The sequence below is a fragment of the Rhinoderma darwinii genome, chromosome 11 (genome assembly GCF_050947455.1).
Source record: "Rhinoderma darwinii isolate aRhiDar2 chromosome 11, aRhiDar2.hap1, whole genome shotgun sequence".
Taxonomy (NCBI): Eukaryota; Metazoa; Chordata; class Amphibia; order Anura; family Rhinodermatidae; genus Rhinoderma; species Rhinoderma darwinii.
The window spans coordinates 31,935,690-31,953,650 of NC_134697.1; the positions used below are offsets into that span (position 1 = coordinate 31,935,690).

General features: G+C 43.5%; 2 protein-coding genes across 4 annotated transcripts in view; both read right to left on the reverse strand.

Moving 5' to 3' along the window:
• The window catches only part of LOC142662822 (protein FRA10AC1), a 37,368-nt gene extending 35,923 nt beyond the window's left edge, over window positions 1-1,445 (reverse strand). For both annotated transcript variants that reach the window (XM_075841020.1, XM_075841019.1), the window contains exon 1: window positions 1,374-1,445. In XM_075841020.1, the coding sequence (XP_075697135.1) occupies window positions 1,374-1,388 (15 nt within the window). In that variant the 5' untranslated portion in view covers window positions 1,389-1,445. The remainder of the gene's footprint in view (window positions 1-1,373) is intronic.
• Window positions 1-17,961, reverse strand: part of RBP4 (retinol binding protein 4) — a 349,798-nt gene that overhangs the window by 102,035 nt on the left and 229,802 nt on the right. The window lies entirely within an intron of this gene.

The following is a 17,961-nucleotide window of genomic DNA, read 5'->3' on the forward strand; positions in this document are numbered from 1 at the left end:
AACACCCAGCTTCTGGCAGTGCACAGACACACAGCGTGTTCTCCAGAGATCACGCTGTGACGTCACTTCCTGCCCCAGGTCCTGCATCGTGTCGGACGAGCGAGGACACATCGGCACCAGAGGCTAAATCGATTTACCTGCAAACGCCGATGCTGCTGCAGAATCAACTGTAGCCTCTGTCGCCTGGTGCCGATGTGTCCTCGCTCGTCCGACACGATGCGGGACCTTACTCTTATCTACATTGCAGCGCCGATCTGCTGCAATAGGAGATAGGGGTTGCAAAATCTGGTGACAGAGCCTCTTTAAATGGGAGAAGGCGGCTGCAATGCCTGCAAGTCGCCGCTAAATGCGTGTCGAAGATTCACAGTGAGCAAGAAGAAATAAAGGGGAAGCAGCGTTTGTACGAGCGCTGCGGCCCCTTCAAAACCGCTGATTGGCGGGGGTCCCGGGAGTCAGACCCCGACTCATCAGCTATCGATGGCCTATCCATTTTGGTTACAGAGAAATCGTGGGTTACCGCAGCCGCTGCATGGCCGCAAGGTTTCCTTATTAGAAGAAGGCACAACAATCGTAAGTTGGAAATCTTGTGATTGTCATTACGACTTCTTCTCTATAGGGAAACATCGCGGTTGGGGTGATCTGCAATTTTACGGTGACCAAAGGATTGCCATGGAGCCATAGCCTTGCTATGCTTTTCCACCCCAAATAATCAAAACATCGTACACTAATGTACTTATTTCTTGAATGTCACGTCTCCGGTGCGCTGTTCTCCTGCCACAACAATGCGGAGGCAGCACACTGAGGATATAAACACGACGGGCAGGAAGCCATGGCACTAGCTGCGAGAATCTAACCAGTTAGTGTATTACGGTTTGTTGTTTTGACCCATTTGAAGCATGTTGGGGGGGTTTAAATTCTTCCGATTCCCATAAATCACCATAAAATAAATGGAAATAGAACAGTTATATGAGAAGGGATCACATGTATAATGAATCCTACAATCTATCGCTGGCCGTAGAGCTGCCTGATAATCCACAAACACAATCACATTACATGTTGGAGTTATTTTATGCTTTGCTGGATGTAATCATGGAGGATTACAAACTTTTTTAGATTGTGTCCCCCACCCCCTAGATCTGGGGACCTCAGATGCTGCTGTCTAAATATGGGTCGTATTTGCCGGATTATCAGGAGACTACATTACACATATCATAAGTACACAGCTATAACACTGAAGTGGAACCAGAGGTCTCAGCAAACCCTGACAGCAGCCCGTTATAATACTGAGACCTCACAACATAGCTTTATCTTCATATTATACGAAGATATTTCCCCTAATAGAAATAAATGTCCAGTCTCTGATATTTACTCACATAATTAGATATCATTGTAACAGCAACACAAACCTCCCCTCTCCTTCCTGCACACAACACAGCGTGTGCATCCCGATGTACTGCCCCCCGGAAACAAATAACTTCAGCACTTAGTTCCGCAGCCTGCAGTACCTGTTGCTGACACTAGGAGTCGTCAGCTCGGATAGTACAGGCAGGAGATGTAACATATTCTACTGTCATATACTCGTGGCACCACTGCTTATTTATTATTTCCAAATGTTGGAGGAGATATAATACATTGCATGCAACAATGTTTCCATTTTCCTTTAGATCTGTAGCTGATGCAGGGGCCCCAATGCATTATGACATTCGTACCATTAATTAAAGGGGTTATACGTGGAGCAAATAAAAAAAAGCAACGCCAAACAAATATGTCTTTGGCCTCCTTCACACACATTGGGCATTTTATACTGCATCAAAAAATGCTTAAAAAAACGCTAGCATTATTAAAATGTAACATGCATTTATTTATGGCGCTTTTAATGGTTTTTTTAATTTGGTGTTATTGTGTACATGTTTTTTTTCTGGTGTTTTGGGGTTCTATGGAGAAGCCTATGGGAAAACCCCTGAAAAAACGCCATACCCAGAGCATGCTGTGTTAAAAAGAAAAACACCACTGACCCCAATATTGCCTCAAAAACGCCACAAACCAAAACGCAGTTGTATGTAGTACATTCGATATTTTACTATAGATTCCAATGTAACATCTGGCCACACTTAAAAACTGCATGAAAAAACGCTGCAATTACACCATTAAAAACGCCACAAAAAAAGCAAATTATATTTCAGCGTTATTAACCCATCCCCGATGTAATGCTGGATCCGCGGACAGACTTCCTCATATTAGGCTGGACTTGTCATTTCAGAGTGCTCAGAAAACGACTGATCCCATCAGGCACTTTGTTCCTCCATCTGATATGTATTCCAGCCTACCCCAAGTACCGATAACTAGCGCATGTGTACGCTCTGGATTCCCGGCGCTCTGTGACACACAGCAGTCCCCTCACAATGGCCACAAGTGCCCCCAATAATGAAACATTTTTCATTGGTGGATCAGTGAGGAGTGTGCGCTAGTGGATGTCTAGAGACATACTATTATTCAGGTCTGCTAGCTATTACAATGCGCATGCGCCATGACATGCAGTCCGAGACGCCACTGTTGAAGAAGGGGTCTGGCTTAGTTCTGCAGGGACATCACAGCACCAGCCGCCTAGTGGTCACATGGGTTAATAACGCACCAACACATCTGGAGGGAGAAACCGCTCTTGGTCACTTGGGCATGTCTCATTGGTGCGAAAAGAACTACAGCACTTCCAGCAACCTAGTAGTGTTTTGCCAAACAGAGAAATGGCACAGTAATGCTACCCGGACAAACCCCTTTAAGGCATACCTCTGATTTGTGGGTGCTTTACATGAAGCATTAAAAACAATCCTTAAATACCAGGGATCCCCAGCCAGTCTCCCATGCTAGTGCTTGCCAGGCCTGAAGCTATATAACATCTGCAATCTGACAAGAGCATGCACATTTAGCTTAAAATTGCCATCAACCAGTTGAAACTAAATCTACTAGTCTTTTTATGATGGATAAGAGGAAAAAGCTAAAAGGAATTTTCCAGCTCTTTAAAATTTATAGCCTATACTTCGGCTGGGCCATCAAAGCGTAACTAAACGTTCGATCAACATTTTATTTCCTAGCAGCATGTATAATATAAATATATTTTGTGATATACTTTATTAATGCATTTGGGCTCCTCCTTGTGTTATATGTGTTTTAAATGGCCACTCTGACACTTTATTACTATATTTTATTTCTAGTATTTTTCCTGTTGCTAGCAGAAATCTGTGCACTGTTTGAATGTACTCGGTGTACGGACTCTGCTGCCTGTGTGTACAGGTGGGTGGTGGGCCCATCCTGATGTCAGATGTGCATGCCCCCATCGTGACGTCAGGAAGGTCTCTGCCTCTATGTACTATACAGTTCTCTATGGAGTAACCGGCAGCAGCAGAGCACAGGGAAGAGGATGTGATGAGCTCTGCCGCTGTCCGGTCTCTAGTATGTGAAAGGCGCTTCACTAGAAGAAGCGCAGGTCTGTGGAGGCTCCCTTGTCTCCTCGTCTCCCTCTATATACTGCTGTAACCGGCAGCAGCAGAGCGCAGGGAAGAGAATGTGATGAGCTCTGCTGCTGTCTGGTCTCTAGTATGTGAAAGGCACTTCACTAGAAGAAGCGCAGGTCTGTGGAGGCTCCCTTGTCTCCTCGTCTCCCTCTATATACTGCTGTAACCGGCAGCAACAGAGTACAGGGAAGAGATGTGATGAGCTCTGCTGCTATCCGGTCTCTAGTATGTGAAAGGCGCTTCACTAGAAGAAGCGCAGGTCTGTGGAGGCTCCCTTGTCTCCTCTTCTCCCTCTATATACTGCTGTAAACGGCAGTAGCAGAGCGCAGGGAAGAGAATGTGATGAGCTCTGCTGCTGTCCGATCTCTAGTATGTGAAAGGCGCTTTACTAGAAGAAGCGCAGGTCTGTGGCGGCTCGCTTGTCTCCAATTCTCCCTCTATATACTGCTGTAACCTGCAGCAGCAGAGCGCAGGGAAGAGAATGTGTTGAGCTCTGCTGCTGTCCGGTCTCTAGTATGTGAAAGGCGCTTCACTAGAAGAAGTGCAGGTCTGTGCCGGCTCGCTTGTCTCCAATTCTCCCTCTATATACTGCTGTAACCGGCAGCAGCAGAGCGCAGGGAAGAGAATGTGTTGAGCTCTGCTGCTGTCCGGTCTCTAGTATGTGAAAGGCGCTTCACTAGAAGAAGCGCAGGTCTGTGCCGGCTCGCTTGTCTCCTCTTCTCCCTCTATATACTGCTGTAACCGGCAGCAACAGAGCACAGGGAAGAGAATGTGATGATCTCTGCTGCTGTCCGGTCTCTAGTATGTTAAAGGCGCTTCAGTAGCAGAAGAAGCGCAGGTCTAGCGAGGGTACAAAGGAGCCGACGCCAGACCTGCGCTTCTTTAATATCACTGGGCAACAAAAATAAACAGAGCCACGCGATATCCAAAGATGGCTAAAAAAAAAACAGCAAAAAAAACATAGAAGCAAGCCAGGCACCAAACATATCACTGCTTGCAAAAATACAATGTTTTCAGGTATAACCCTTAATTTATGTAGTTAAAAAAAAAAGAGCTTGAGTCTTGTATGGATGTAGTGTATCCGTTCCACACAGGGCAAGGAATATGTCATTCAGAAGAAGAAGTAACAACAGGACTATGTCAGTGATCTAATGATGTCTTCTTATATGGCTTATTACAGAGCTCTCCTAATACATTCTAAAAATGATGCCGTATAACAAGTCGCAGAAGGTGGATTCGATTTCTGAGAATGACAATTATCCCTCACAGAACAGTTGGTGAACGCCTACAGGAGAAGCTAATTTGGTCTTGGTTGTCTTGTCTTTAACCCTCAACTTACTGGAAAAACCTGCATAAATCTGAGAGTATAGAAGACGGAAGCTACTCGGTCCATGGACTCTTATATTTCTTACTGGGTTTATTTTTCTTTTTTTAAAGGTTAATTCTATTTTGAAGAATTTAATTTTATCCACTTAGGACCGAATTGTTAAAAGTTTCCCCCATTAAGATTTATGGATTTGGTCCCTCAAATGCCTGGATCTTTATATACACAGCTAGGAGACTGCATTAAAGAGTCTCTGTCACCAGATTATAAGTGCCCTATCTCCTACATAATCTGATCGGCACTGTAATGTAGATAACAACAGTGTTTTTTTATTTTGAAAAACGATCATTTTTGAGCAAGTTATGAGCAATTTTAGATTTATGCTAATTAGTTTCCTAATAGACAACTGGGCGTGTTTTTACTTTTTACCAACTGGGCGTTGTACAGAGAAGTGTATGACACTGACCAATCAGTGACCAATCAGTGACCAATCAGCGTCACACTTCTCATTGTTCTAGCCCATTGTTACAGTGTGATTGTGCAGTGAAAGAAGCTGGGCTGGAACAATGAGAAGTGTAGGACACTGATTGGTCACTGATTGGTCAGCGTCATACACTCTTCTGTACCATGCCCAGTTGGTAAAAAGTAAAAACACGCCCAGTTGTCGATTAAGAAACTAATTAGCATAAATCTAAAATTGCTCATAACTTGCTCAAAAATGATCGTTTTTCAAAATAAAAACCACTGTTGTTATCTACATTACAGCGCCGATCAGATTATATAAGAAATAGGGCACTTATAATCAGGTGACAGAGCCTCTTTAAATACAAACTCCAACTGGGGTCACCAAGACCTGCTTTTTAGGAATTCTATGTTAATATTTTAATTTTTCAAGCTTTTAACACTTCGTCCCATTGCACACGACCGAGTGTCACTCGAGCCGTATTTCATGGCATCCAAGTGGCACCCAATAGTTTTTACGGACCCATTCACTTCAGTGGGTGAATAGGGTTCATCAAAACGGATCTGACTCTCCGATCTGTGGCAAGATAGAACACATCCTATCTTTCCACGGATCACAGACGGGACTCGGGCGGCACACTGTCATGTGCAAGAGGAAATCCAGTGCCCAAAATAATATGCACAGTGATGTCAGGGGCTTCCCCAGAGCAGGAGTTCCGCAGCAGAGTTCTAGTATAGGTTCGGCTCTGGGGAAGCACCTGACATCACTGTCTATATATAGACAGTGACTTCAGGGGTTCCTCCAGCAGAGGAAACCATGACCAGAGTGTCAGCAATGCTCTTGCTGGGGATTCCATTCCTAGAGCGAGTCCCAGTGGAGCCATCTACAGTGAGGGGGGTATGTGTGGGCGCTATCTACAGGGGGGCTGCACTATCTACAGGGGGCTGTGTGGCCATTGCTCATCTACCACCAACGATCCAGTGTGGGAAAGGGACTGTGCTCCTTCATGATGTCATGAAGGAGTGCCAGCACACTCCTCCTTCGGCCTGCTCTCTCCTCTCCCAAGGGAGCTACGGTGCCCCGCGGGCCACAGATTACAGCCTCAGGGGCCGCATGCGACCCACGGGCCGTGTGTTTGATAGTATGACTCTTCAGTTCCATCTCTCTATTTTCTCAGACTTAGTGCTCCTCTAGTCCGGTCCACCGCAGCAACGAAAATGGCCAGAAGGTATTATAGCGACTGTCCAGTCGGAGGGTAGTCTTTCTGGGCCCCCTGTGGAGTATGTTAAGTACTGGCGGTTAAAAAGCATAAAATCTTGGATCCGCACCTATGTGAAGAATGAGGAGCCCCCAACATCCACCCCGCCTGGTAAAGCGGCCTCCGGCCCCAGTTTTAGGCGGAAAATTAATGCAGAAGTGGCAGCGCATGTGGGCGTCTCTCTCCATTCAGTTCTATAGGAGTTATAAAACAGCTAAACAAGCGAGATGGAAGACCCTTTAAGAAAACATAGTTGGAGACATCTAGATGAGACTGCCTGTCATACAATATAATAAGTTGTTACACATCAGCTTGGGCTTGGCTGCAATAAATAACACTGCTTCTTGTAGTGTTATAATAAATGATCTGGAAGGTGAAATGTGCTGTGTTATTACAAGCTGTAAATCATTAAATCATCAGAATAATGAGGTCATTTGCTAGTGAACAGTGTACTATAGTTACCCACGCCGAAATATATTGTAGAATGAGTAACTTATAAATACAAATTGTCAGATATTCCCATTTATGTCCTAAAGGAATTGTAAAACCAATCCACTATTGCAAGTTGTCCTGACGGGAGCTTCAACATGTTGCTTCTGTGACTCATAAACATAATTCGGATGTTTGTGGCGATAGTTGTATTTCTTATACACAACATGAGAGTTTCATTGGAATCAGTAAAGGCCCATGGCTTCCAATATTTACCAGGGCCAACAATGCGGTCCTCAGGTATAAGGCTTCATGAACACATCGTGTCCCTTTATACGGCCGCAAATCATGGATCCGCAAAACGCGGATGGCTTCCATGTGCGGTCCGCAGTTTTAACGGACCAATGAATAGAATGGCCGAGACTGATCCGCAAAAACGGACAGGAATAGGACCTGTTCTATAATTTGTGGAACAGATACACGGATCCGCAAAAAAACAAACAACTATGTGTGCATGGACCCATAGAAATGAATGGGTCAATGTACTATTCGTTAAAAAAACCAGATAGTACACTGAAGAATATCACTGAAGTGTGCTTGAGGCCTAAGAGTAGATCTTATTTATTTCATTTCTTTTTCTCAGCTTGAATAATCTGAAACTGCCTGGTTGCTAAGGACCTGTTGCCTGACAACTCAATTTAAAAGGTAGTTAGGCAGTGTATCCATAGCAACCAGGTTGTCAGATAATCATTTAATAATCATCTTAAAGCTGGATTGTCACTGTGGAAGAGACAGTCAAAAGCAGCTTGTCATGCCATTCCCCATCTCACCTTTTTGTTCTGCTAATAGTAAATTTAGGATGTCCCATTAGCCTCCCGCTCTGGAGACTCCATTTGAATGCGGGAATTTGAACCGGGGCCATATAATACCACATTTCTTCTGTAGTATGAGAAATGTGCGGTCGCCTGAAGGTTTAGCTGCCCTACTTTCTACGAGAAGCTGCTGCCCAGCCGGTCCTTATTTAGAGACGGGATTGTCCAGATGGATGTTGTCTCTATGAATATATCTCTTGGCCATGGAGGAGATGTAACCAAACAGACCCTCCCGAATATCTAGCAACATTCCCCCCAAATCAGTGCTTAGATATTGAACTCTGAATTGGATCACATCTAGCTCTTAGTTATCTAAAGGGTTATTTTCATTTCAGAAAGTGATGGCAGAACGTTACAATTTTCATCTTCATTTTCTTGTGCATATAGTAGAGCACTTTTTTGACTAAGCGTCCAGGATATGTTCCTCTACATCTCACTGGTGCCCCATTGCAACCCCCCTCCACTCCCCCGAATGCATGGGGCTTGTGCAGGCAGCAGGGCTGATACTAAGACCTCAATATAGCCATTAAAGAATCTAGAGGACTGCATTTTTGCAGGCAAAAGTGGGAAAGTACGACACAGACTGGGATGAATTGTGTGAATAGCAGCATAAAAAGTGTAAATTGTAAGATAATTTTTTTTTTTTTAGAAATGAACAATTACACAATTCTTTATACGGCAAAACAATTCCAGTGTAGCTTAGAGCGTTCGTTCATCTGTGACTCAAGATTTAATACAATGTTATAAATAGAAGACTCGTCGAAAACTGCATCTGCACTAAGAGAAATGTGCTAATCCGACAAGATGTCTGTTGTTGATATTAAGGGACCAGCGTCCTAGTATAAAAATAAAAATAAATTAGCTTGACTCCGGTAAATGATTTGTAGCGCAATGGTGTTTAAGTTGCTATGGAAACCGTACCGAGGCTGCTGAGAAATGGAGCACAATTCTTAGTTTGTGATAATTGATGTTCTGGTGCTGGCAGGATGCAGAAGCTCGCTGTGTCGAGATACAACAGAGACAAAAACAGAGGATTTGGTAGGAAATCGGAATCAAAAAGTGTTTTATTAACTAGTATGCCCTTTCGTTGGTGAGGTAATAAGAGTTGGGTGAAGAAAACTTGGCAGTGAAATGTGAACACAGAGGTCATGGGATAAGTGATGTGATCAGACCAGTAATGAGGTTGAGAAAGACTCAAGTCATTGAAGTTGGAACATTCACATTACAATGTTCCTTAGCAGTCTCCAGTCTCTGTACTCGATGGAAAAAACTGTGAATGTAGGTTCTTGAGTTGTACTCTGTTAAGAATGTTATACAGCCCTGCTAAATGTATGTGAAACGCGTGTCATTTTGGCATACATCTGTCCGGCATAACTTTTTTTTAACTGTATTGACAAATCGTGGGGAAAGGTGTTCTGCAAAAAAACAAGTTTACAGTATATTTTTTACAATGAGCGTCAATGGCAGATGTACGCATCAATATGGGCGTATAATACACCTTTCAAAGTTGGGCACAAATGATCAATCTCAGCACTATGCACCAGTTGAACAAATGGCAAAACCTAAAATAAATGTGCACAGGACCAAATGTGTACAAAAAAAGCTTCATTCATTTTATTAGGATAATCAATTAAATATGGACTTAATATAAAAGGCGGAACATCACACATAAAAATCGGTGGCCATAATGGTTGTAGTTATCACATATATTATAACCCAAGAGGGAAAGCAACTAGGCACTACAAGACAAACAATGTAAAATCTATCAGTATATTTGGATACTATTATGTTAGGCCCCATGCACACGAACGTGCTTTTGCGACCGCAATTCCCCCGAAAATCCACGGGACAATTGCGGCCCCATTCATTCCTATGGGGCCATGCACACGACCGTGCATGGCCCCGGACTCATTGAAAATAATGGCCGCGGCCATGTGCACAGCCCGCGATCTGCGGGCGGCTCGCGGCTGACTCTCCGTGGCTGACCGACCCGAAAATCACGGCCATGCACATGGCTACGGTCGTGTGCATGAGGCCTTACAGTGTAAAAGCATAGACTAACACCCAAGGGGTCAGATAAATGAACAGTAATCAACACATCATATAAATACAGACCCTAAAATGGCGACCGCACCCCTAAATGCATCAGCAACGCACCCGCTATGCCCTCCACTACCCATGAATATGGTTATAACAGGTGCGCTGCCTATTTTCTCTATTCTACTGTCAGCTCTTCAGACTCACGCCTCTAAGACTTCCGCTGTGCCTCTCTCCTACTCTGGAAATCCTTCGCACAATCCTCATTAGGGAAATTAGAAAGGTAATGACTTCTAGTGCTGGTTAATTCCACCACGCCTACCTGTGCCGATCCATTGGACAAGATGTCCTCCCTCCTATACATGCCTCAGAAAAAAAGTGCAGCATAAACCTCAAATTGTTTGCTCCCTTCATTGTTAAAGGGTAACTAAACGTTAGAAACTTCTGACATGTCATAGTAACATGTCAGAAGTTTTGATCGCTGGGATCTGAGCACTGAGACCCCTACCCATCGCTAAAACGAAGCAGCAGAATTGCTCATGTGAGCACTGAGTTGCTTCGTTTCTTTTGGGTTTGTCTCGGAAAGCCGATGTAGTGCGGTACGGGCCAATAGACTTTCTAGTGAGTCTGTACACCAACTGCTCGGCTTTCCGAGAAAAACCGAACAGAAAGTAAGCGGCTCAGTCTATGGCTTTCCGAGACAAACCCAAAAGAAACGAAGCAACTGAGTGCTCACACGAGCGCTTCTGCTGCTTCATTTTAGCGATCGGCGGGGGTCTCAGTGCACAGACCCCCAGTGATCAAAACTTCTGACATGTCACTATGACATGTCAAAAGTTTGTTAAACGTTTAGGTACCCTTTAAGATTAGAGAGATTTGAAAAAGCAAAATAAAAAAAAGGAACATTTAAAAAAAAAAAAATGAATAAAAAAAATTACAAAAAGTTATAAAGATTTTTGTAGAAGGGAAGCCCAAAGTTTCCATGGAGTAGGCAGATAGGAATAAATTATCTGGGGTCGCCCACTCCATGGGTCCCATATCTGCCTCTAAGTTTTACAAACCCTTGTGTTGTATGTTTTTTTTAACCAATAAACTTTCTGTTTCCTATAGTTATACTGTATGACTTTAAACATCTGCTTCAGGCGAGTGACACACGGGTTCCCCTACCCACATGTACATGTTAAAAATGTGTCCAGTCAAGTTTCTAATTTGTTGTGCATTATATGGTATCACTAGTAGAGGGACTCTGGGGGTTTGTATTTTTCTGTGCTACATATTCTTCTACATGCCACCATTGCTGTATCTGAGTGCTGGGAATGATAAAGTATTATTTATTGAATGTGCAGGGTCAGCAGCTGAAGAAATGCAAAATCAATGTCATTTTGCAGTGATGGATCTTCTTAATACCTCTATTCAATAAAAACTAGTCAATAAGAATTGTTATTTGGGAAATCTCGGCAATAAACCATTTTCTATTGACATGTCAGCGTAGAATGGGCACATTAATGAGATGCTTATGCAACAGAATGTACAGTAGTCGTATGTTTTTATAGCAGACACAGTAGAAAATAGAGACTTTATGGAGTGGAGACTGTCTGTTCCTCTGGCTCCTCATTGTGTTGACATATATATTCAGCTATTCCATTTCTTTAAATGGGTTTTGCAGAAGATCTTGTCTTCACGTGTCCAAGGTTCGAATTCTAGTTATTGCCGGAGACCCCATACATACTGATAGCATCCTGTTATCTTTAAAGAGGCTCTGTCACCACATTATAAGTGCCCTATCTCCTACATAAGGAGATGGGCGCTGTAATGTAGATGACAGTAATGCTTTTTATTAAAAAAAAACGATCTTTTTTCACTTCTGACTCTTTTTTGTGAGATTCCAGCAACGGATACGAAATCTCGCGAGATCACGGAGCTCAACGAGATTTGGTTTCACTTGCCGGAATCTCACAAAAAAAGAGTCAGAAGTGTCAGGATTCTGAGTACACATGACGTCCAGGCTGGATTTCATGTGTATTCATTATCAGGACACTGTAGTAATGTTAGGGCTTGTGTATGAGGCTGCACATAGTGATATAACTATATCGCTAGTGCAGTGTAAATGAATGGAGAGAAGTGCATGATGCCGATTGGTCAGCGTCATACACTCCTTTGTACAACGCCCACTTGGTCGAAAGTAAAAGTACGCCCACTTGGGCATTAAGAAAGCTCATTAGCATAAACCAAAATCGCTCCTAACGTTGTGAAAAAAGATCGTTTTTTAAAATAAAAAGCATTACTGTCACCTACATTACAGCTCTGATCTCCTTATATAGGAGATAGGGCACTTATAATGTGGTGACAGAGCCTCTTTAAAGACAATCCCTTCTTTTAATAAAAGCTACCCGGCTAACAGCTGATCACCACAGGTCTGGTTCATGGGACCCGGACAATTTCACTGCCAAGTATTGCCCAGCCCCAAATGTAGTATTACATGGTGCCCATTCAAATGGTTTCACCAGAGTGGGAGCCTCTTTAACTTAGCAGTTTGCACTTTGGCTAATGGAGGTCCAAAGTGGAGAACTCTGTCTATGACATCCATATGCTATAGTAGAGTATGTGGATAAGGATAGTTTTAATAGTGTTCTCCAGGACATTTATATTGGTGGCCTATCTTAAAATTTTATTTATCTGTCCTCCACAATTCATGCTTTGTAGTATAATATTCCTGCACATGAAGGCAACTTGAGCTGCAGTTATAGTATATGCCATGAAGTATATATCCACCACTCTGATGTCACTATTGTGAGGGATGGTCATTGTTCACTGGGGTCCACCATAAGGGGAAGTGTCACAATCTGTGGGTATGTGTACCCACTAAGCCACACTGCAGTAGCGGGGAGGCAGCTGGCCAAACAACAAAGTACCTAATAATACAAAGTCCAGCACAAGGGTACCTGAATAGTCCAGACAGTCGCAGTGTCTAGGCACAGGTGTTACTTCAGACGGCAGATGATGCAAAGCGTGGCAGATGTTACCAGGCATGTTGTAACACAGCAGGCGTGACCAGAGGCACAACACGACTACAACTTCTAAGGCACAGGAACAACGGTAGCACGGGATACAGGATACAGGTAGCAGGTATGGGAACACTGGGAACAGGATAACACTAAGGGACCATTTGCACTTCTAACATGGGTAAACACAACAATGCTCAGGCAATGAGTGAAGGGGCAGGGCCCTTCTTATAGTCTAGGGTGGTCAAGGGTTAATTGGTAATTATTTTCATGTGCGCACGCTGGCCCTTTAAGGACGGGCACGAGCGTGCGCGCGCACCCTACGGAACAGACGAACGGAGCAGAAGTGAGCGCTGGCGTCTCCTGCGGAGGAGATGCGACCCAGCGCTCACTGATCCATGGCTGCGGCCGTCGGGGTGTGAGTAATCCCGATGGTCCGCGGCCATGGGCGCTATAGGAAGTTGGCTTGGTCGCATGTAACATAAATTGCACTATGCTCAGGCTCTTCCTATTTGTGATTGAGACTAGTCCAGAACCAAGACTTAGTCAGAACGGGACAAGGTAAAAACCAAGAATGAAGTCAGAACAAAACCAGAGTTAGAAGTTAAGGTAAATAAATATATTTGATGCGAGAGGGAATAAAATGCACACTTTCTAAGACAAGGAATTAATGCCGAACCTGAACAGTTCATGTCACTGATGAATATGTCCAGGACTCCCACCTATAAAATGGAAAAGTACAGTTGTCAGGTTTCAAAAAGAAGTAGAGTAGGAAATAGTGAGCAAATTTTGTCAACTTTTTAGTAATTTTTATGAGAGATAATTTCACTTTAATTAATAGCAGTATTTAACAGCACAAAAGAACGTATAACGACCTGTTTTCAGCAGATGCTTAGTTGCGGGTTTAAAAATGTTATATAAATCAGAATAAAGCTTATCTGCTTTATATATAAAAAGAATAAATGAATAGCTGCTACAGTGTCTACAGAAGGTCTAAAAAATTATCAAATCCACATCTTGAATCATCATTGGCTTTTACTGTAATTTCTATCTACAGATCGGCCTTTGTCGTTTGGCTACTGTGTATAAGCATAAGCCCACCTCAAGCGTAACTGGAAGTAAATTTTACTGCTGACAGAGAGGCGGTTAATAAAATGTTCTGCTTTGTTGGATTTTCATCTGGTAATCAGTTGTAATTTGACTTTATAAATAGCAGATTTGTTGCTGATTTTTGTGTGTGCATGGTGGTATATGTGTGTAATGCTATCGGCCAAAAGTATTGTCAGATGACTAACTGATTAATTGTCCGTCTGATGGCTAATTTCCATCTTGTCTATAGTCACACGGTTTAGCCATGGGATGGTCACAATTGATGCTAACATCTTGTACACTGTGTATATACAGTAAATCAATCCTGTGTCCATTAGGAAGGCTCAAGGGCAACTCACCCATCACTGTAATTATTGTGACATGTATGATCCTCTGACCTTGTTCCTCCATGTGGTCAAAAAATTCCTTACCCTACATAGAAAAAAAATAATACCATAGTTATCCACTCTCTAGATCAGTGGTCAAAAACTAGGCTGGGTAAATGGGCCGCAAATAGAAAAAATGTGAAGTTGACGGGCCGCATTACTTTCAAATTTGATAAAATACAAAATTATTGTTAATCATTTAGTTATTTGAACTCCTATAAAAATACTACATTACTATAATAATACTACATTACTATAACAATATTACATTACTATAATACTACATTAATAAAATAATACTACATTACTATAATAATACTACAATACTATAATAATACTACATTACTATAATACTACATTACTATAATAACACTACATTACTATAATAACACTACATTACTATAACAATACTACTATAACGGTTTTCATCGGTTTGTTTGTGGATCCTCTGTGTCGTCCTGGAGGTGGTGCTTGGAGCCCAGGGCAACGCTTGGCTCAGCGGGTTTAGAGGTGGTCGGATGATTAAGCCAGAAGTCAGGAAAGGCAGCAGACGTCATTACGGGTATGGATAGCAATAGGTCAAGGCAGACGGCAGGCAAGGATAGACAAGTTCAGGCAGAGGTCACAACGGGAAATCCAGACAAAGGCAAAAGGCAAGGAAACAGAGAACTAGGGTACAGGGAAACTCACGGGAACCTTGGTTGAACAAGCATGGATCAAAGGAAGGAGGATCCTTAAATAGGAAGTCTTTGAATTAAGGCGCGCACTGGCCCTTTAAGAAAGGACGAATCAGCGCGCGCGCCCTCTAGTGGCTGCAGCCGCACATAGAGGATGATGGCCGCGGAGGGAGGTAAGGGATGCACTTACCTGACGCCGCCGCGGGCCAGCAGAGCGTCCGGACCTGGTAAGTGGAGCTCGGGATGGGCATGAGGGAATGGAGGGCGCCGGAACCGGAGCAGAGGCCGTGGGGCAGGCGGGGAACGGCGCGGCAGCCGTTACAACTACATTACTATAATAACACTATATTACTATAATACTACATTACTATAATAATACATTACTATAACAATACTACATTACTATAACAATACTACATTACTATAATAACACTACATTGCTATAACAATACTACATTACTATAATATTACATTACTATAATAATACTACATTACTATAATACTACATTACTATAACAAAACTACATTACTATAATAATACATTACTATAACAATGCTACATTACTATAATATTACATTACTATAATACTACATTACTATAACAATACTACATTACTATAACAAAACTACATTACTATAATAATACTACATTACTATAACAATGCTACATTACTATTGTTATGTCCGTGGCTGCGGGCTGTCAGCTCCTACCTCCCCCTGACAGCCGCAGCCATGAGTTGGCAAGCGCTGGCCCCAGCCTCCTCCTCAGGAGACGCCAGCGCTCGCGTCCACTCACCTCTGCCGGACCTCATGGATGAACTTTGACCCGTGAGTACCCTGGACTATAAGAGGGGACCAGCCCCATAGTTCTATGCCTGAGCGTTGTTGTATTCCCTAGTTTATCTATGTGATGGCGTCCTAGTGTGTTTCCTGTTCCAGTCCCTGTTCCAGTCCCTGTCCCTATACCTATACCTGTTTCCAGTTCCTGTTCCTAGCAATCCATACCTTCCTGGTCTGGCACTGAGCTGTGCCAAAGTCTTGCCGTGCTGCATCCACGTCTGACCTGCTTCACCTTGCCTGACGTTCGCTTGCTACCTAAGTCCCAGCCGAGCCTGCCCTGCCGCTATCTGAGCTGCCACAGGTACCTATAGAACTATAGACATTCACCTGCTCCCTGTTGGCCAGCTGTCTTACCGCCAAGGCGGTATGGCCCAGTGGGTCCACAGACCCTTCTTGACAACTATAATAATACATTACTATAACAATACTACATTACTATAATACTACATTAATATAATACTAAATTACTATAATAATACTACATTACTGTAATACTACATTACTATAACAATACTACATTACTATAATAATACTACATTACTATAATAACACTACTTTACTTGTTATCCAGTTTAAGTATCGCTAAATGCAGTCTGGCTGATCAGTTGGCAGCATTTGGCAGATACAAGAATGTCAAGATTGGGCAGCCCCTTTTCAGATAGTGCCACAGTGCCCTCTGTAGATAATGCCACAGTGTCCTCTGTAAATAATGTAGTATCTACAGCCCTCTGTAGATACTGCCACTCCCTCTGTAGATAGAGCCACACCCCCTAGATAATTCCGCAGTGCCCTCCGTAGATAATGCCACAGTGTCCCCTGTAGAAAATGCCAGTGTCCTCTGTGGATAATACCACACCCACCTGTAGGTAATGCCACAGTGCCCTCTGTAGAGAGTGCCACACCCTCCCCTAGTTAACGCCACAGTGCCCTCTGTAGATAATTCCCCAGTGACCTCTGTAAATAATTCCCAGTGCCCTCTGTAGATAATGCCACACACACGGCTTTGTAGATAGTGCCAAACAACCCTTTGTAGATAGTGCCACACACACCCCTTTGTAGCTAGTGCCACACATATCCTCCTATAGATAGCTTCATTGGGGCTCCCTCTAGGAGTGGAATCCCCAGCCAAAGCATTGCCGGGACTTTGGCCAGGCATTCCTCTCCTGGATGTGCCCCTGACGTCACTGTCTATATATGGACAGTGACATCAGAGGCCTTGTCTATCAGCGAAATCCACGACCAGTGCATCGGCAAAGTGTTGGCTGAGCATTCTGGTCCCGGAAGAGCCACTGACGCCACTGTCCATATTTGCACAGTTACCTCAGAGGCCTCGTCAATCAGCGGAATCCCCGACCAGTGCGTCGGCAACGCGCTGGTTGGGCATTCCGATCCAAGAGGAGCTACTGATGTCACTGTACATATATGGACAGTTACAACATCAGAGGCCTTGTCTATCAGCAGAATCCCCGACCAGAGCACTCTGGCTGGGGATTCCCCTCCTAGAGAGTGTAGCGCTATCTATAAAGGGGGGTGTAGCGCTGTCCACAGGGTGGGGTGTGTGGCGTGGAACTATCTACAGGGGGCAGGTGCGGCGCTCCTCCTTCAGCCTGCTCTCTGATCTCCCGCTGTCAGCGGGCTGCAGATGATAGCTTCAGGGGCCGCATGCGGCCTGCGGGCCACGTATTTGGGACCTCTGCTCTAGATGATTGTTATTTTATTTGGACTTTAAAGCTATTCACACATTTTGGTTATGTGGAATTTTGATTGTTCTACCGTTTCATGAAATTTTTTTGTGCAGGTAGTCAAACATAACACAAAAAAGCGAAGGCGGTGCAGTGATGTGGGTGCAGGGCAGGCGTTGCTGCATAATGGGTGAGATTAGTCATTCAGTGTGGGAAAACTTGGGGAGAGACTGTGTGGGAGCTGTAATGGCTGCTATATTCTAAATGTTATTTTATTATTGGGTGAACTACTTTTTAAGTTTGACTGGGAATGGTCTATACCACAAGCTGCAACACAGATGTCCTTAGTGTAATTCTTTGCTGGTTTCAACCCTTGTTAAGTTTGCAGAAGTC